General features: G+C 47.8%; 1 protein-coding gene across 2 annotated transcripts in view; it reads right to left on the bottom strand.

Moving 5' to 3' along the window:
• Positions 1 to 12213, bottom strand: part of jag2b (jagged canonical Notch ligand 2b) — a 55996-nt gene that overhangs the window by 32192 nt on the left and 11591 nt on the right. For both annotated transcript variants that reach the window (XM_042337866.1, XM_042337867.1), the window contains exons 2-3: positions 11737 to 11988; positions 10450 to 10510 (exon numbers count right to left, since the gene is read on the bottom strand). In XM_042337866.1, coding sequence (XP_042193800.1) covers positions 10450 to 10510; positions 11737 to 11988 — 313 coding nt within the window. The remainder of the gene's footprint in view (positions 1 to 10449; positions 10511 to 11736; positions 11989 to 12213) is intronic.

Genomic DNA, 12213 nt, shown 5'->3' with positions numbered 1-12213 from the left:
CAAACGTTAACCATGTGGAATTGTTGGCCAGGACACCAGAGGAAACTCCTTTCTCTTTTCCAGTAGCAGCCATGTGGTCGTTAATGTCCACCCGAGGATCTCGGTTTAACGTCCCATCAGGAGGACAGCAACCCCACCCCAACCCCCACTCCCCCCAGTACTGCACTAGAGGGTCAGCTTAGACTAATAGGACTTCAAGTCCCGATGAGGGGCAAGGACCCAAAACCTTCTGACTCAGGAGGCAGGAGTAATTTTACACCTTCCGGAGTGGGAGGGTGAGGAAATAAGTCTCCACAGCATGAAATCATCTCACAGCACCACTAACACAATGGATCAACCATCAACCCGTCTTGAGGTGGGAGAGCACTTCCAAACAGAAGCCGCAGGTGCCTTTCAACAAACCTTCTCCTTTTCCCAAGGACTCCTCCCTCCCCCAAGAGATTCCCGGGTGGTTTAAAGCCGAGTGGCTCGAAAACCACAGGCAATCTAAGCGTTAAAAGAGTTCAAACTTCAAAGAGGGCAGTGTCAATTACCCTGTGATCACAGCAGCTTACAACTCAAAACACCTGCCTACAGGGCGAGGAGGACACAGGAAACGCAACTCTACTTTCGTATTGCTTTTGAACTCTGGAAACGCTTTCGTGAAAACACAATCATAAAAGTTACAGAAAAATTAAATCTTTAAATTCACCCAAAACCTCGAGCAGGTGTTGCGCCCACTCTATAGCTAACACACCCTACTGACGCAAATGGACCCGTCATTCATAATAATAATAATAATTATTATTCTTGCATCTGATACAGCGCCTTAACATGTCCTCGAGACGTCTCAAAGCGCTTCACAGAATAGACTGTAACGTGAATTGACAATATATTTGTGGGCGAAACACGGCAGCCAATTGCGCACAGCAGCGTCCCCATAAACAACCGTGGATTGAAGTGACCAATTTATTATTGGTTTTGTGTTTTTTCTTCTTGAGGGATTATTATTAGGCGTGTGGAGTAAGGAAAATTGCCCAAGGTTTTGCCCTGCCTGGAATTGAACCCAGGTCTCTTGCTTGGTCTCTAACCACTGAGCTACAGGACTCCACCAATTTGCATTTACAAAGCACCCTTCGCGCAGGGTGGAGTCCCAGAGCGCTCTTACAGGGACCCTGGGACGAGAGGTTACTGGGCTTGCCTGAGGCATCGCCCGCTTTCTCAGTCCTGTGCTCCTCACCCCCTTCACCACAGCTAATTAGCACCGAGCAATTTATTTAGACGATTATTGACCAGGAACCAGGACAGATTGGGAGATGATCTCTTTTCTTTTCAAACGTCCGCCATGCTGACTGTCCCGCGCCTCGGGACCTCCTCCCGACGTGAAAGGCGCTATCAAAATGTCATTTGTCGTCATCGTTTTCGTATAGTATCGTATCGTTTTTAACGGCCATCTGAGCAGGCGGAAGGCACACCGGTTTAACGCACCATCCAAAGAACGGCATCTCAGACAAAACAGCGTCCGTCTGTGCCCCAACACTGCACTGGAATGTCACCAACTGCGAGCTCAAGTCCCAACTCAGGGCTTGAGCCCACAACCTCCAGCCACAGAGGCAAGAGGGCTGCTGATAAGAGTCAGAACCAGCCACAACATCCCCAGATCATTCAAAAGTTAATCCCGGGAGAGACCATTGCACACAGTGGGGTTCCGCAATAATAATAATAATAATAATCCTTGCATTTGATATAGCGCTTTTCACATTGGGAGGACGTCCCAAAGCGCTTCACAGAACACACTGTAAAGTGAATTGACTGTATATTTGTGGGCGAACGCGGCAGCCAATTGCGCACAGCAATGTCCCACAAACAGTCGTAGATTGAAAATGACCAATTTATTATTGTTTTTGGTTTTGGAGGGATTATTATTAGGCTCTGTGTGGAGTAAGGAAACTTGCCCAAGGTTTCGCCCTCTGCCTGGAATGGACTGTCCAGGCATCCTGGCAGGTTCTGGGGCGGGGGGGGAACATTTTACAACGTCCAGTACAACGTCCTGGGGGGGACGGACATTTTATGACCAGGAATTGGAAAGGCAGACCGGGTAGGCATTCGGATGCCCAGGAATTCGAATACAATGGGAAGGGATGGGGAAGCTGGCCTACATTTTTATTGAGCGCAGGGAGTGAATGGGAAGGGGTGTGGTCAGTGAACCCTACGTGCACACCAGTGGGCCGCTGCGTAAACACAGCTCTTTTTGCGAGGATCAGAATAGACTTGACCCCAACCTCACCAGGATGTAACTTTGCTTTAAACAAACTAGGCTGTCATTGTGTGACGCACCACGCCAATTATGGTCAGGGGAAGATTAAACCCACTTCCCCCCCAACAACTATTCCCCAGATGGGAGTATGGCACGTACACAGGAGAGAGGCGCTAGCCACTGTAAATCACAAAGGTTGACGTTTTTGCTGTGAGATATGAGCTCCGAGGAAGAACCGGTCACAGCTTCCTGTGAACAGGAAGTCTCGCTGAGGCCAACTTCAACAGGTGCTCCACACACACACACACTACACTCACACACTACACACACACGACCTGCTCAACTCCCCGCGTGGAAATCCGTGTCCCAGGCAAGTCGGTTTGGCACTGGGGAGAGGCAGACGCCATTCTCCGGAGGGGCGGGAGAGAGACAAAATAAGCTGCCTGCCTGACAACATCTGACTCGAACCATCGCGGCGTGAACGCCGTTCCCGATGTAGGTGGGGTGGGGGGGCGTCCACGTTTTGAGGCAGACGGAGAACGTAATGCATGTAACCAGCACCAGATAATAGTCTGCAATTGGTATAAAGACTTCTCTTTAAAAGGTTTCTCCAATAAAATAACTATTTAAACCCAGTTAATCTCAGTTTATCCTTTCATGAAAAGGGTCCGAGAATCCCATTGCTGTTAGACTATGCTGCTCCCTCTGCGGCTGCTGATCCAGCAAGTCGTGAGCCTTATGAAGGTCCCAGGTTTAGATGATATCTGGTCTGTGCTGAGTTAGCTGCTCTTATTATTACTGACTGTTACACTTGGCCTCTATAACCTGGCAGTGTGGAGGGAGCATTACTGTGTCTCCAACCCATTGGATGGCACAAATTGGGTTAGGCTGTGAAATGTCCTGCCTGGAGCTTGTGTTGAGGTGGAATCCATTTTAGAAGGCAACTAGATAATTAGCCACAAAAGGAGGATAAAACTACAGGGTTTGGGGAGAAAGGGCAGGTAAGGATTATTCTTAAAACGAGTCAGCCCGGACACGATGGGTCGAATGGCCTGCTTCTGGGCGGTGAATGCCTATAATAATAACAACAATAATAATAATCCTTGCATTTGATGCAGCGCCTTATCACGTCTTCGAGACGTCTCAAAGCGCTTCACAGGACACACCGTAAAGTGAATTGACCGTATGTTTTGTGGGCAAAAAATGTGGTTCTTTGGTTTATGACTCTATGCGACGTTAAATTGAGAAGCGTTCGGTTTCCTAGCCAGAAATATTCACCTTGATAACACTAAAACAAAGCGGGCCTAATAAAAGCGCTTAAAAAGCCGATACCTCAGTCCTAAGTGCACAATGTCTTAATTACACTTTCGGTCAACTGGGGAGTGGAATAAATTGTCTGGAGCGCGATCAATCCTCCAGTCCTGCTGCAGACATCCAGAGCAATGGAGAGCTAGCTAATGCAGTGTCACACTGCACTGTTCCGCTAATCTAGCTGATGTGTATAGCCTTGTGACATTTCGTACGCATTCTTCAATATTTAATGATTCGGTGTATTATTACAGGCCTTCCTGTTTGTGCTAAGCCGATCTCTCCAGAAGAATACAGCTGGAACCAGTTCAATTTCAAGTAACTGGGATATCAGGTGATCAAAGTCTTTGTGCGTTAAAAGCACCAGTTGGTCACCATAAGCTTTTGCACTCTCTCAGAACTGTGGGGCAAACACACACACACACCCACCCAACCGCCCACTCACCCACCGGCTTTCATTAACAAAGGGACGAGATGCCTTTAAAACGTTATTTTGTCACCAGATCACAAGGGAGGTTGGGATGAACCTCTGATCTGTTTGATCTTGTCCTTGTGACTCAGGTGGACATCACACAATGGCTGATTTGCTAATCAGTTTTGCTCCGTCTATCCCACATCCGCCAGCAACACTGGTTTCAGAGCAGGTACCAGAATAGTGAAGGTTAAGCAGAGAGCAGATGGGGACTTTAATAAGTTAAATTGGGAGAAGCTATTCCCACTGGTCAGTGATTTGGTAACCAAAGGGAATTAATTTAAGTTATGGATTGAGTGACCAAATTTTGTTTTTAAAAGAGATAATTATCCCCTGAATCGACTAACAATTGAGTTGCTACTGACTGCTGGTAAACAGAGGCGTGTGGAGTGAGGAAACTTGCCCAAGGTCTCGCCCCCCTGCCCGGGAATCGAACCCGGGTCCTCTCGCTTGAGAAACGAGTGCTCTAACCAATACGATACAGGATTCCATGATAGACCCGATGTTTAGGGACAGGGCAGGGAAGTTGGACTAAATGGATGGCTCCTTCAGAGGGCACTGAATGCAAATTGGCCTCCTGCAGAAGGACAGCTCGTTTTATCCTCAAAGAGAGAAATCAATCAATCAATCATTGGCTGCTTAAGGCACGAGTAGCGTTCATTACATTCCACCACTCTGATTAAATAATCATGGCAAGTACCCTCTGACTCAAGTTGTACCTCTCCACCCCAGCTGGGAAGCAGCCCTCAGCCACGAGACATTTTTTTCAGCCTCTTCCCATCTTGAAGTGTTCTGGAAAAAACCATCAGAGCAGCCTCCCGGTGAAAAACAATCCCGTCGGAATGGAATGGAATGAGCCCTGGACGGACTGCCAATTGGACGAGGCTCGGAATTCTTGCTGTAGCGTTGGACAGGATGGAGGTGTATAAGAATGAACAATAGACCTGCATTCCAGAGCCATTATAAGCCTAAAAATAAACCCGCCAGGAGAACACAAAAAAATCAAAAGTGTTCCCAGATCAGGAAGGAAAAGGAAACAAACACAAAAACAGGAAGTCAGGAATGGTCTTCAAAACATTTGGGAGACAAACAAATCTGAAAGGTTCCAAGTTTCTTTCGGAGACAGAGGCATATATAGCGAGGCAGCCTGACCCACCTGCTCGTCAGTCTGTAGGGGCTGAATATAAAAGTGTGCAACAAAAATAAACCATTTTCCCAAAATAATTCCAGATTGACCAGTTTCCAAAGACACCGCCGTCTATTCAAAATTCAATCAGGTCAACCAGGGGGGGAAGGAGATTACAATCGAGAAAGTAGCTGCAAGCTGGAGTTGAGAGGCACACTGTGAAAGAACGTGCCTTTTTATTGCGCTTCATCACATTGAAATGTCTGTTTAAAATTTGTTTAAATTGCAGTTACATGTAGCAAGTGTTTTTGAAAGCAATAATCTGCATGATTGAGATCCAACATATAGTTAGGAGTTAAATACTCTGTGCAATTATTGGCCGGGACACCAGAGGAAAATCCCCTTTCTTTTCTATTTGCTTCACTGTTGCATCTGAATGTTTACCAGGCAAAACTATCGTGGCGTGGGAAGAGATGCCAGATCAATGGTACTTGGAATACAACCCAGGCGCTATTTACAGGCCACCTTCATTTGCTGGTCACTTTCAGCAGACTTACTGCCTTTCCATGTCTATATATAGCTTGTCCAGCTATGGGCGCGGCAACAGTCAATTCTAATTAAAGCTCTGGTACTCTACACTGTCCCATCCTCCACTCTCAGGTCAGCTTCAGCGTGGGTATATGCACAGTAAAGCTACCTCTACACTCCACCCACACTCCCAGGTCAGCTACAACACAGTTTAGAGACACAGTAAAGCTCCCTCTACACTGTGCGTCCGTCCACACTCCCAGGTTAGCTACAGACAGCATGGTTTAGACACAGAGTAAAGCTCCCTCTACACTGTCCGTCCACACGTACAGGTCAGCTACAGTATGGGTTAGAGAGACAGAGAGAGTGTAAAGCTCCCTTTACACTGTCTGTCCAGCACTCTCAGATCAGTGACCATATAGGTTAGAGACAGTCTACATTGTGAAGCTCAGGGTGTCTTGCTCTTGTACAGCACCAACTTATGCCTAATGACAACTGCACAAACTCTCAGAGCAAACCTGATTACACAGCGGCTGCCACCCCGACTGATGTTGAATTCAATCTAGATTCCTCCAGTCTATACATCTCTCTTCCTTCAATAGTCTCCCAGCCCAATTCTAGACTGGAACACGACAAAGCACTGCTTCCTTCCAAGGTGAAAGAAGAGTGGCGACCAAAAGGAAGGAAGGAAACTGGTAAAGAAAGAGTAAAGAAAACAAATTTGCTCACAGGGTGTGTAACGAGATGACTAACGCTGAGACCGTTCCTGCCAGAGATTGATTGGATTCATTTAGTTATCTCCTCCACTTTCTGTTGAGGCACGTTACTTCGAAACACTTTGCTGTAGTGCTAATATGTACCAGAAACCCTAACCTCTCTGCACCACCTCCATTACTTATTCTTGGAAGCCACACTGAGTAAATTTCACCTCTCTCCTCTCTCTCTACTGAAGATTCAAACTCCACTTAGCTCTAACCTAGGAGAAACATTTTGTCTTAAAAGTCCCAAGATCTCAAAGCGTTTCACAGAATTTACTGGAAAGTGGATCTTGCAGAATTGTGGATAACTCTCAAAGCCAGCATCGGTTTGGAAGCAAACTTTTTTTTTAAACCAACTGCAGCAATAGCTTCCAAATTAAGATTTACGCTTTTCCATAATTCTGCTCCATCTCAAATTAAGACAAAATGTTCTTGCTATACTGGATAGTGAGAAATAAGGATATTTAGGGGTCAATTCACTTTGCAGTCGATTCTGTGAAGCGCTTTGAGACATCACAAAGACGTGATAAGGCGCTGTATCAAATGCAAGGAGTATTATTATTAATTGGCCAGTTTCTAATGAACTGTCAGAAGAGGCTAAATGGGCTGAATGGCTTTTGCTGTAGCCATCCATGATCTCAAGGACTAAATTGGTGAGTGGACGTTGTTGCTATTAGCTTTACTTTTTTTTAAAAAATCAGGATTGAAATAAAAAATAATGAAGGAGAAGGATCAGCTGGGAATGGGAGCGAGGGATAGGATTAGGAGGGGGTGAAGTGCAAACACCGGAGTGGCCTGATTCCGTGCTGTAATGTGTACGTCACTCTACGTAAAACAAACAAGTTTAAATGGAGTTAGAAACAATGAACAAATGAGGGGAGGGAGGGAGGGGTGAGGGAGAGGGATGGGGGGGAGGCAGCTACAAGGACATTGTTGAAGAAGGGCAAAGGGAGGGCAGTTATTTTGGAGTTCAGGTCACTAAGTTGCCTTAGACAGCGTTGAAGAGGCAACGTCAACATGGCAGCTCGAGGGTTAACTGGAGGAAGCCTGCCTGAGGATACCTCACGCTGATTCCCAAACTCTCGTTGTTCAAGAGAGATGGTTTCTCCCTCAGGAATGCAAGCGAAACAAGCTCATACAGAACGCCCCCTCTCCCTGTTATTCCATTCACTTCCTCCTCCAGCTCCCCGACTCTCACCTTAATCCGCTGCAGGCATCAAAGCATTCCACAAGGTATTTTCAGCCAGGTCCATTCCAGAGAGTGGAAGGAAGGCATGTGGGTTTGCCTGCCTGCAGCATGCTCCAACACGAAGCAGCCACGCACTTTGGCAAAGCCTTTTGCCGTTCGACTCGGGCAGATTTTAGGTAATGTTTAACTCGGCCCCTCGAGGTGAACAACCACAGAGCGGCTTCACAGACAGATTAAAAGCCCTCGCTCCCGTTTATCACGCAGAAGGTTGCTCGCGCGAGCCCGTCGTGTCTGAGCGACCACCCGGAGACCGAAAAACTGGTTCCGGACACCATCCAACTGGGCTTTCAAAGGCGATACATTTCATCAAATAAGGTGGATATTAGAATGTAAGACGAAATGGGTCTAAATCAGAGCTGTTAGCTTGTGGAGTTAATGTAGCTCAGGGGTTAGAGCCCTCGCCTCGCAAGTGAGAGGACCCTGGTTCGATTCCCGGGCAGGGGACGAAACATTAGGCAAGTTTCCTTACCCCTCACCCTCCCCCCACATACGCGCGCGCCTGTTTACCCGGCAGTGAGTAGGAACCCGGTTGTTAGTCGATTGGCGGATTGCTTTTCCGGGGATAATTAATTATCAAAAAAAAACACAATAATAATTTGGTCACTCAATCCATGGCTGTTTGTGGGACGCTGCTGTGCATAATTGGCTGCTGCGTTTCGCCCACAAAATATACAGTCAATTCGCTTTACGGTGTATCCCGCGAAGCGCTTTGGGACGTCTTGAAGACGTGATGAGGCACTGGATCAAATGCAAGAATTATTTCTTTGATTTTGTTTAGATCTGGTGTGAAACCCTGTGGCACCTGTTCAGACCCGAGCGTTGTCGCCTTACACAATAGCAGTCACTGAGTTGGACCTTGGCCTTTTTTTTGGTAACTAGGCCATGTTTTCCTGTCGTTATAGCGTTTTAGAACTTGCGCTGTGCAGCCAGGACTCAATCAGTGGCGGATGAGCCACTGAACACATCTCTTACCCCTATTTAAAATAGGAGCTGTCACCAACTCATGAAGTGCAGCAACTATCCAGAGCGGTTTTGTTTTGCTGCAGCGGTGGACATAGCAAGAGAAATGATGAGCCACCTTTCTGTCGGTTACGGAGGAGTGCAACAGACACGGTGGAGCAGCAGATCAGTACTGAGCGAGCACGACAGTACGTGGAAAATGAAAGCAGAGGCATTCCCCATTTGCAGTGTAACCGCCCATCGCTCCCCCACCGCCCCTCAGTGCTGCACGGACTTGAGAGACTCGCCACACCCAGGGACTAACAACTCTCAGCCCCACAGCTCAGTAACAGGCTCATTATTCAGTGTATCGTGTGTCAGTGCCCAACCCCCACACACTATGGGATCAGTCTCCTATGGCTTCCTGGCAGCATTACCAGTTACCAGAATCATCTCCATGTCTCCGTCTATATTTAATAAGACAAAATATTTGGGAGTGTGGGTGACTGTTACCATACGTCAGAGGTGATTTGGACAGTGGCCACAACCACAACAAGTATTTAAACAGAGCTTTTCATGTGCAGTAATATCTTGGACGGCCTCACAGAGAGATTGCTAGATTCTAGCCAGCATAGGGGCACTGGGAGCGAAGTAACTGTAACCAGGGTAGGTTTTCAAGAGGCTTTTAAAGATGGAGGCAGAGTTGACGAGGTGGAGGGATCTGGGGAGGGCATTCTAGAGGTTCAGGGCATAGTGACTGAAGGCTTGGCCACCAATAATGGCCAGAGGGTTAAGGACTTGACTCGGGCTGAGGTTGCTGAGCAGAGGGAGCAGGCTGGAGAGCGAGGCTGGAGGGGACAAGTACAGGTGAGGGCATGTGGACAAGTGAGGATCTTAAAATGGCACTGTCAAATCAAGAAGAAAGGCTGCTTAAGTAAAGGGCAGTCTACTTTGCAGACAAATGCAACAGCCAATTTGCGAACAGCAGTGTCCCACAGACAGTTATTAAGTCGATGACTGTGGCAAACATGGCAGTCAATTGCGGACAGCAGTTTCCCACAAACAGTCGTGGATTGAGTTTTTTTTAAGGGATTATTACCCCCCCCCACCCCACCGGAAAGCAATCCCCCAATCGACAAATAACCGGGTTCCTACTTACCGCTGGGTAAACTGAGGCGTGTGGAAACTTGCCTAAGGTTTTGCCCTGACCCGGGAATTGAACCCAGGTCCTCTCACTTGCGAGGCGATAAGAAACAGCCTCTCTCCGTTTCTGGTCGTACGAGGGACAGAAACAGCAATTTAGAACCTGTCAAATGCAAAGCATCTCTGGCAGGTTCATCACCGCACATTCACTACAGTCGGACACTGGCACAATTTCAATATGTTACAACAGAAGCACGAAACCTCCCTAACAATGATCATTATTATTATTGGATCAATGGCAAGCCATGTGGTTGGTTTGAGCTGGTTAAGCTCCAGCAGTTACCCACCAAACGCACACTCTGGGGCTCCCCCCAAACCTCGGCTCTTGCCAACCTGTGCCTAATACTCTGCGGAATTAGGTAAGCAGGGGGCGTCCCTCCAGGGAGAGGGAGAGAAGAGAGAGATAGAAAGAGAATGCACAATCTATCTCTGGGGTTTCCACGTGTAGGTGAGATGTATGGAATTATGAGTTCGGTTGGGAGACTCTTAAGTGACGTGTCAGACACTTGGCTGAGCAGAAAAAATATAATTGAAATGAATTAATGAGAGTGGAGACTAAATATAAAGTCAGCAATTTCCCCCCCACTCCATCACCCCCCCCCCCATTCCCCCAACAAGCCAGACACTTACTTGCATTCCCCAGGGACCTCACAGCTCCCGTGGATTGAATGGCAGCCTTGCTTACAAATAGCTGGGGGGGAAAACAAGAGAAAAGTGTTTGAAATGTCACACTGAAAAGCATCACAGACAGATTTTGTGTGTCACAAGGTATCACCGACATTGACAAAGATAATCATAGCAACAGCACAGCACAGCCTGCCAATACGCTCCCCTCTCCCCCCGGGACTGCAGCTCAGATCAAGCCCCAGCAGATGGGAATTGAAAGAAAGATGGCAGTGATGGCTGAGTAATGAATAATTCAGCTTCCGCCCTCCTCACACCACAGGCAGGCAGTGCCGTGCGTGTCCAGGTGTGGTACACACAACATACAGCGCAGGTTACACAGAGCTGTGCTGCAGCAGTTTACATTCAGGTGTCCTATAGCACTAGTTACACACAACCCTATCAGCGGCTTGGGATGTCCTCCCGACGTGAAGGGCGCAATACAAATGTAAATTGTTGTCGTTGTGTGGTACGGGTGACACTATCCTTCCAGGTGTGGTACAGAACAGTTTACGTATAATAATAATAATAATAATAATAATAATAATCCTTGCATTTGATATAGCGCTTTTCACGTCGGGAGGACGTCCCAAAGCGCTTCACAGAACATACTGCAAAGTGAATTGACTGTATATTTGTGGGCGAACGCGGCAGCCAATTGCGCACAGCAATGTCCCACAAACAGTCGTAGATTGAAAATGACCAATTAATTATTGTTTTTGGTTTTTGAAGGGATTATTATTAGGCGTGTGGAGTAAGGAAACTTGCCCAAGGTTTCGCCCTGCCTGGAATTGAACTCAGGTCTCTCACTTGCAAAGCGAGTGCTCTAACCACTGAGCTACAGGGCTCCGTGGTTAGAGCACGTATCAAGAGAATGGAGCTCCTTTGGTCCCAAAGTCGACCTTGGGATCCTTCCGATGTGAGAGGCGCGAGATATACGAATGTAACTTTGTTGTGGTGCTGGTTGATAGGGAGAGGTGAGGGGGGGTGGGGTGGGGTAGGGTGGGGGGTGCAGAAGGACCTCTCCCATCTTGTACCAGATTGACTGCTGCCCCAACTGAGATCAGCCGGCCAAACCTGGAGCTAACGAGCCAGCCGGTCATTCAGCTTCTCTCCCAGCCACCAGGGGCACGGCTTAACTAACAGTCACTTGTCCAAGCTCTCCAGTCACTGCTCGTAGACAACACAACACACAATGTCAGTTTGGAGGACTGGGAGGGAGCTTTTCCCACCCTTCCACCTCTCTCTATTTACCTTGCCTGCAGTCGTTCCCCATCCACCCGTCCACACAGATCTTGTTCCCATTCTGGTCGCAAACGTAATGGCCGAAGAAGTCATCTCGCGGCCGGCACAGCTTGTTGCAGCCGGTGCCGTAGTAGTGGTCGTCGCACTTGACTCGGATCTGGTACTCGATGTGAGCCACGGGGCCGTTGTGCTGCAGCGTCTGCCAGCGGCTCCCGGGGTTGATCATGCCCGTGTGGGCGGCACGTTCTATCAGCTGATCACCTGCGAGGCAGAAACGTCAACGTCACTTAAGGTTATTCACCTGAAACCATCTTTACCGGTCTCCAGATTAACAGCAAACCGGGTGGGGACGAAGGCAACCCTACCCACGCTAGTCATGTCTCATCGCAGCTGGTCTTAAATGATTCCAGTGTCCTGGCCTCAACCACCCTTCCTGATAATTCTTTCCAGTTGTCAATTACCCGCTGTGTAAAGAAATACTTCCTG

The sequence above is a fragment of the Callorhinchus milii genome, unplaced genomic scaffold (assembly GCF_018977255.1).
Source record: "Callorhinchus milii isolate IMCB2004 unplaced genomic scaffold, IMCB_Cmil_1.0 Scaffold9, whole genome shotgun sequence".
Classification (NCBI taxonomy): Eukaryota; Metazoa; Chordata; class Chondrichthyes; order Chimaeriformes; family Callorhinchidae; genus Callorhinchus; species Callorhinchus milii.
This window is presented reverse-complemented; position numbering and strand designations above follow the sequence as displayed.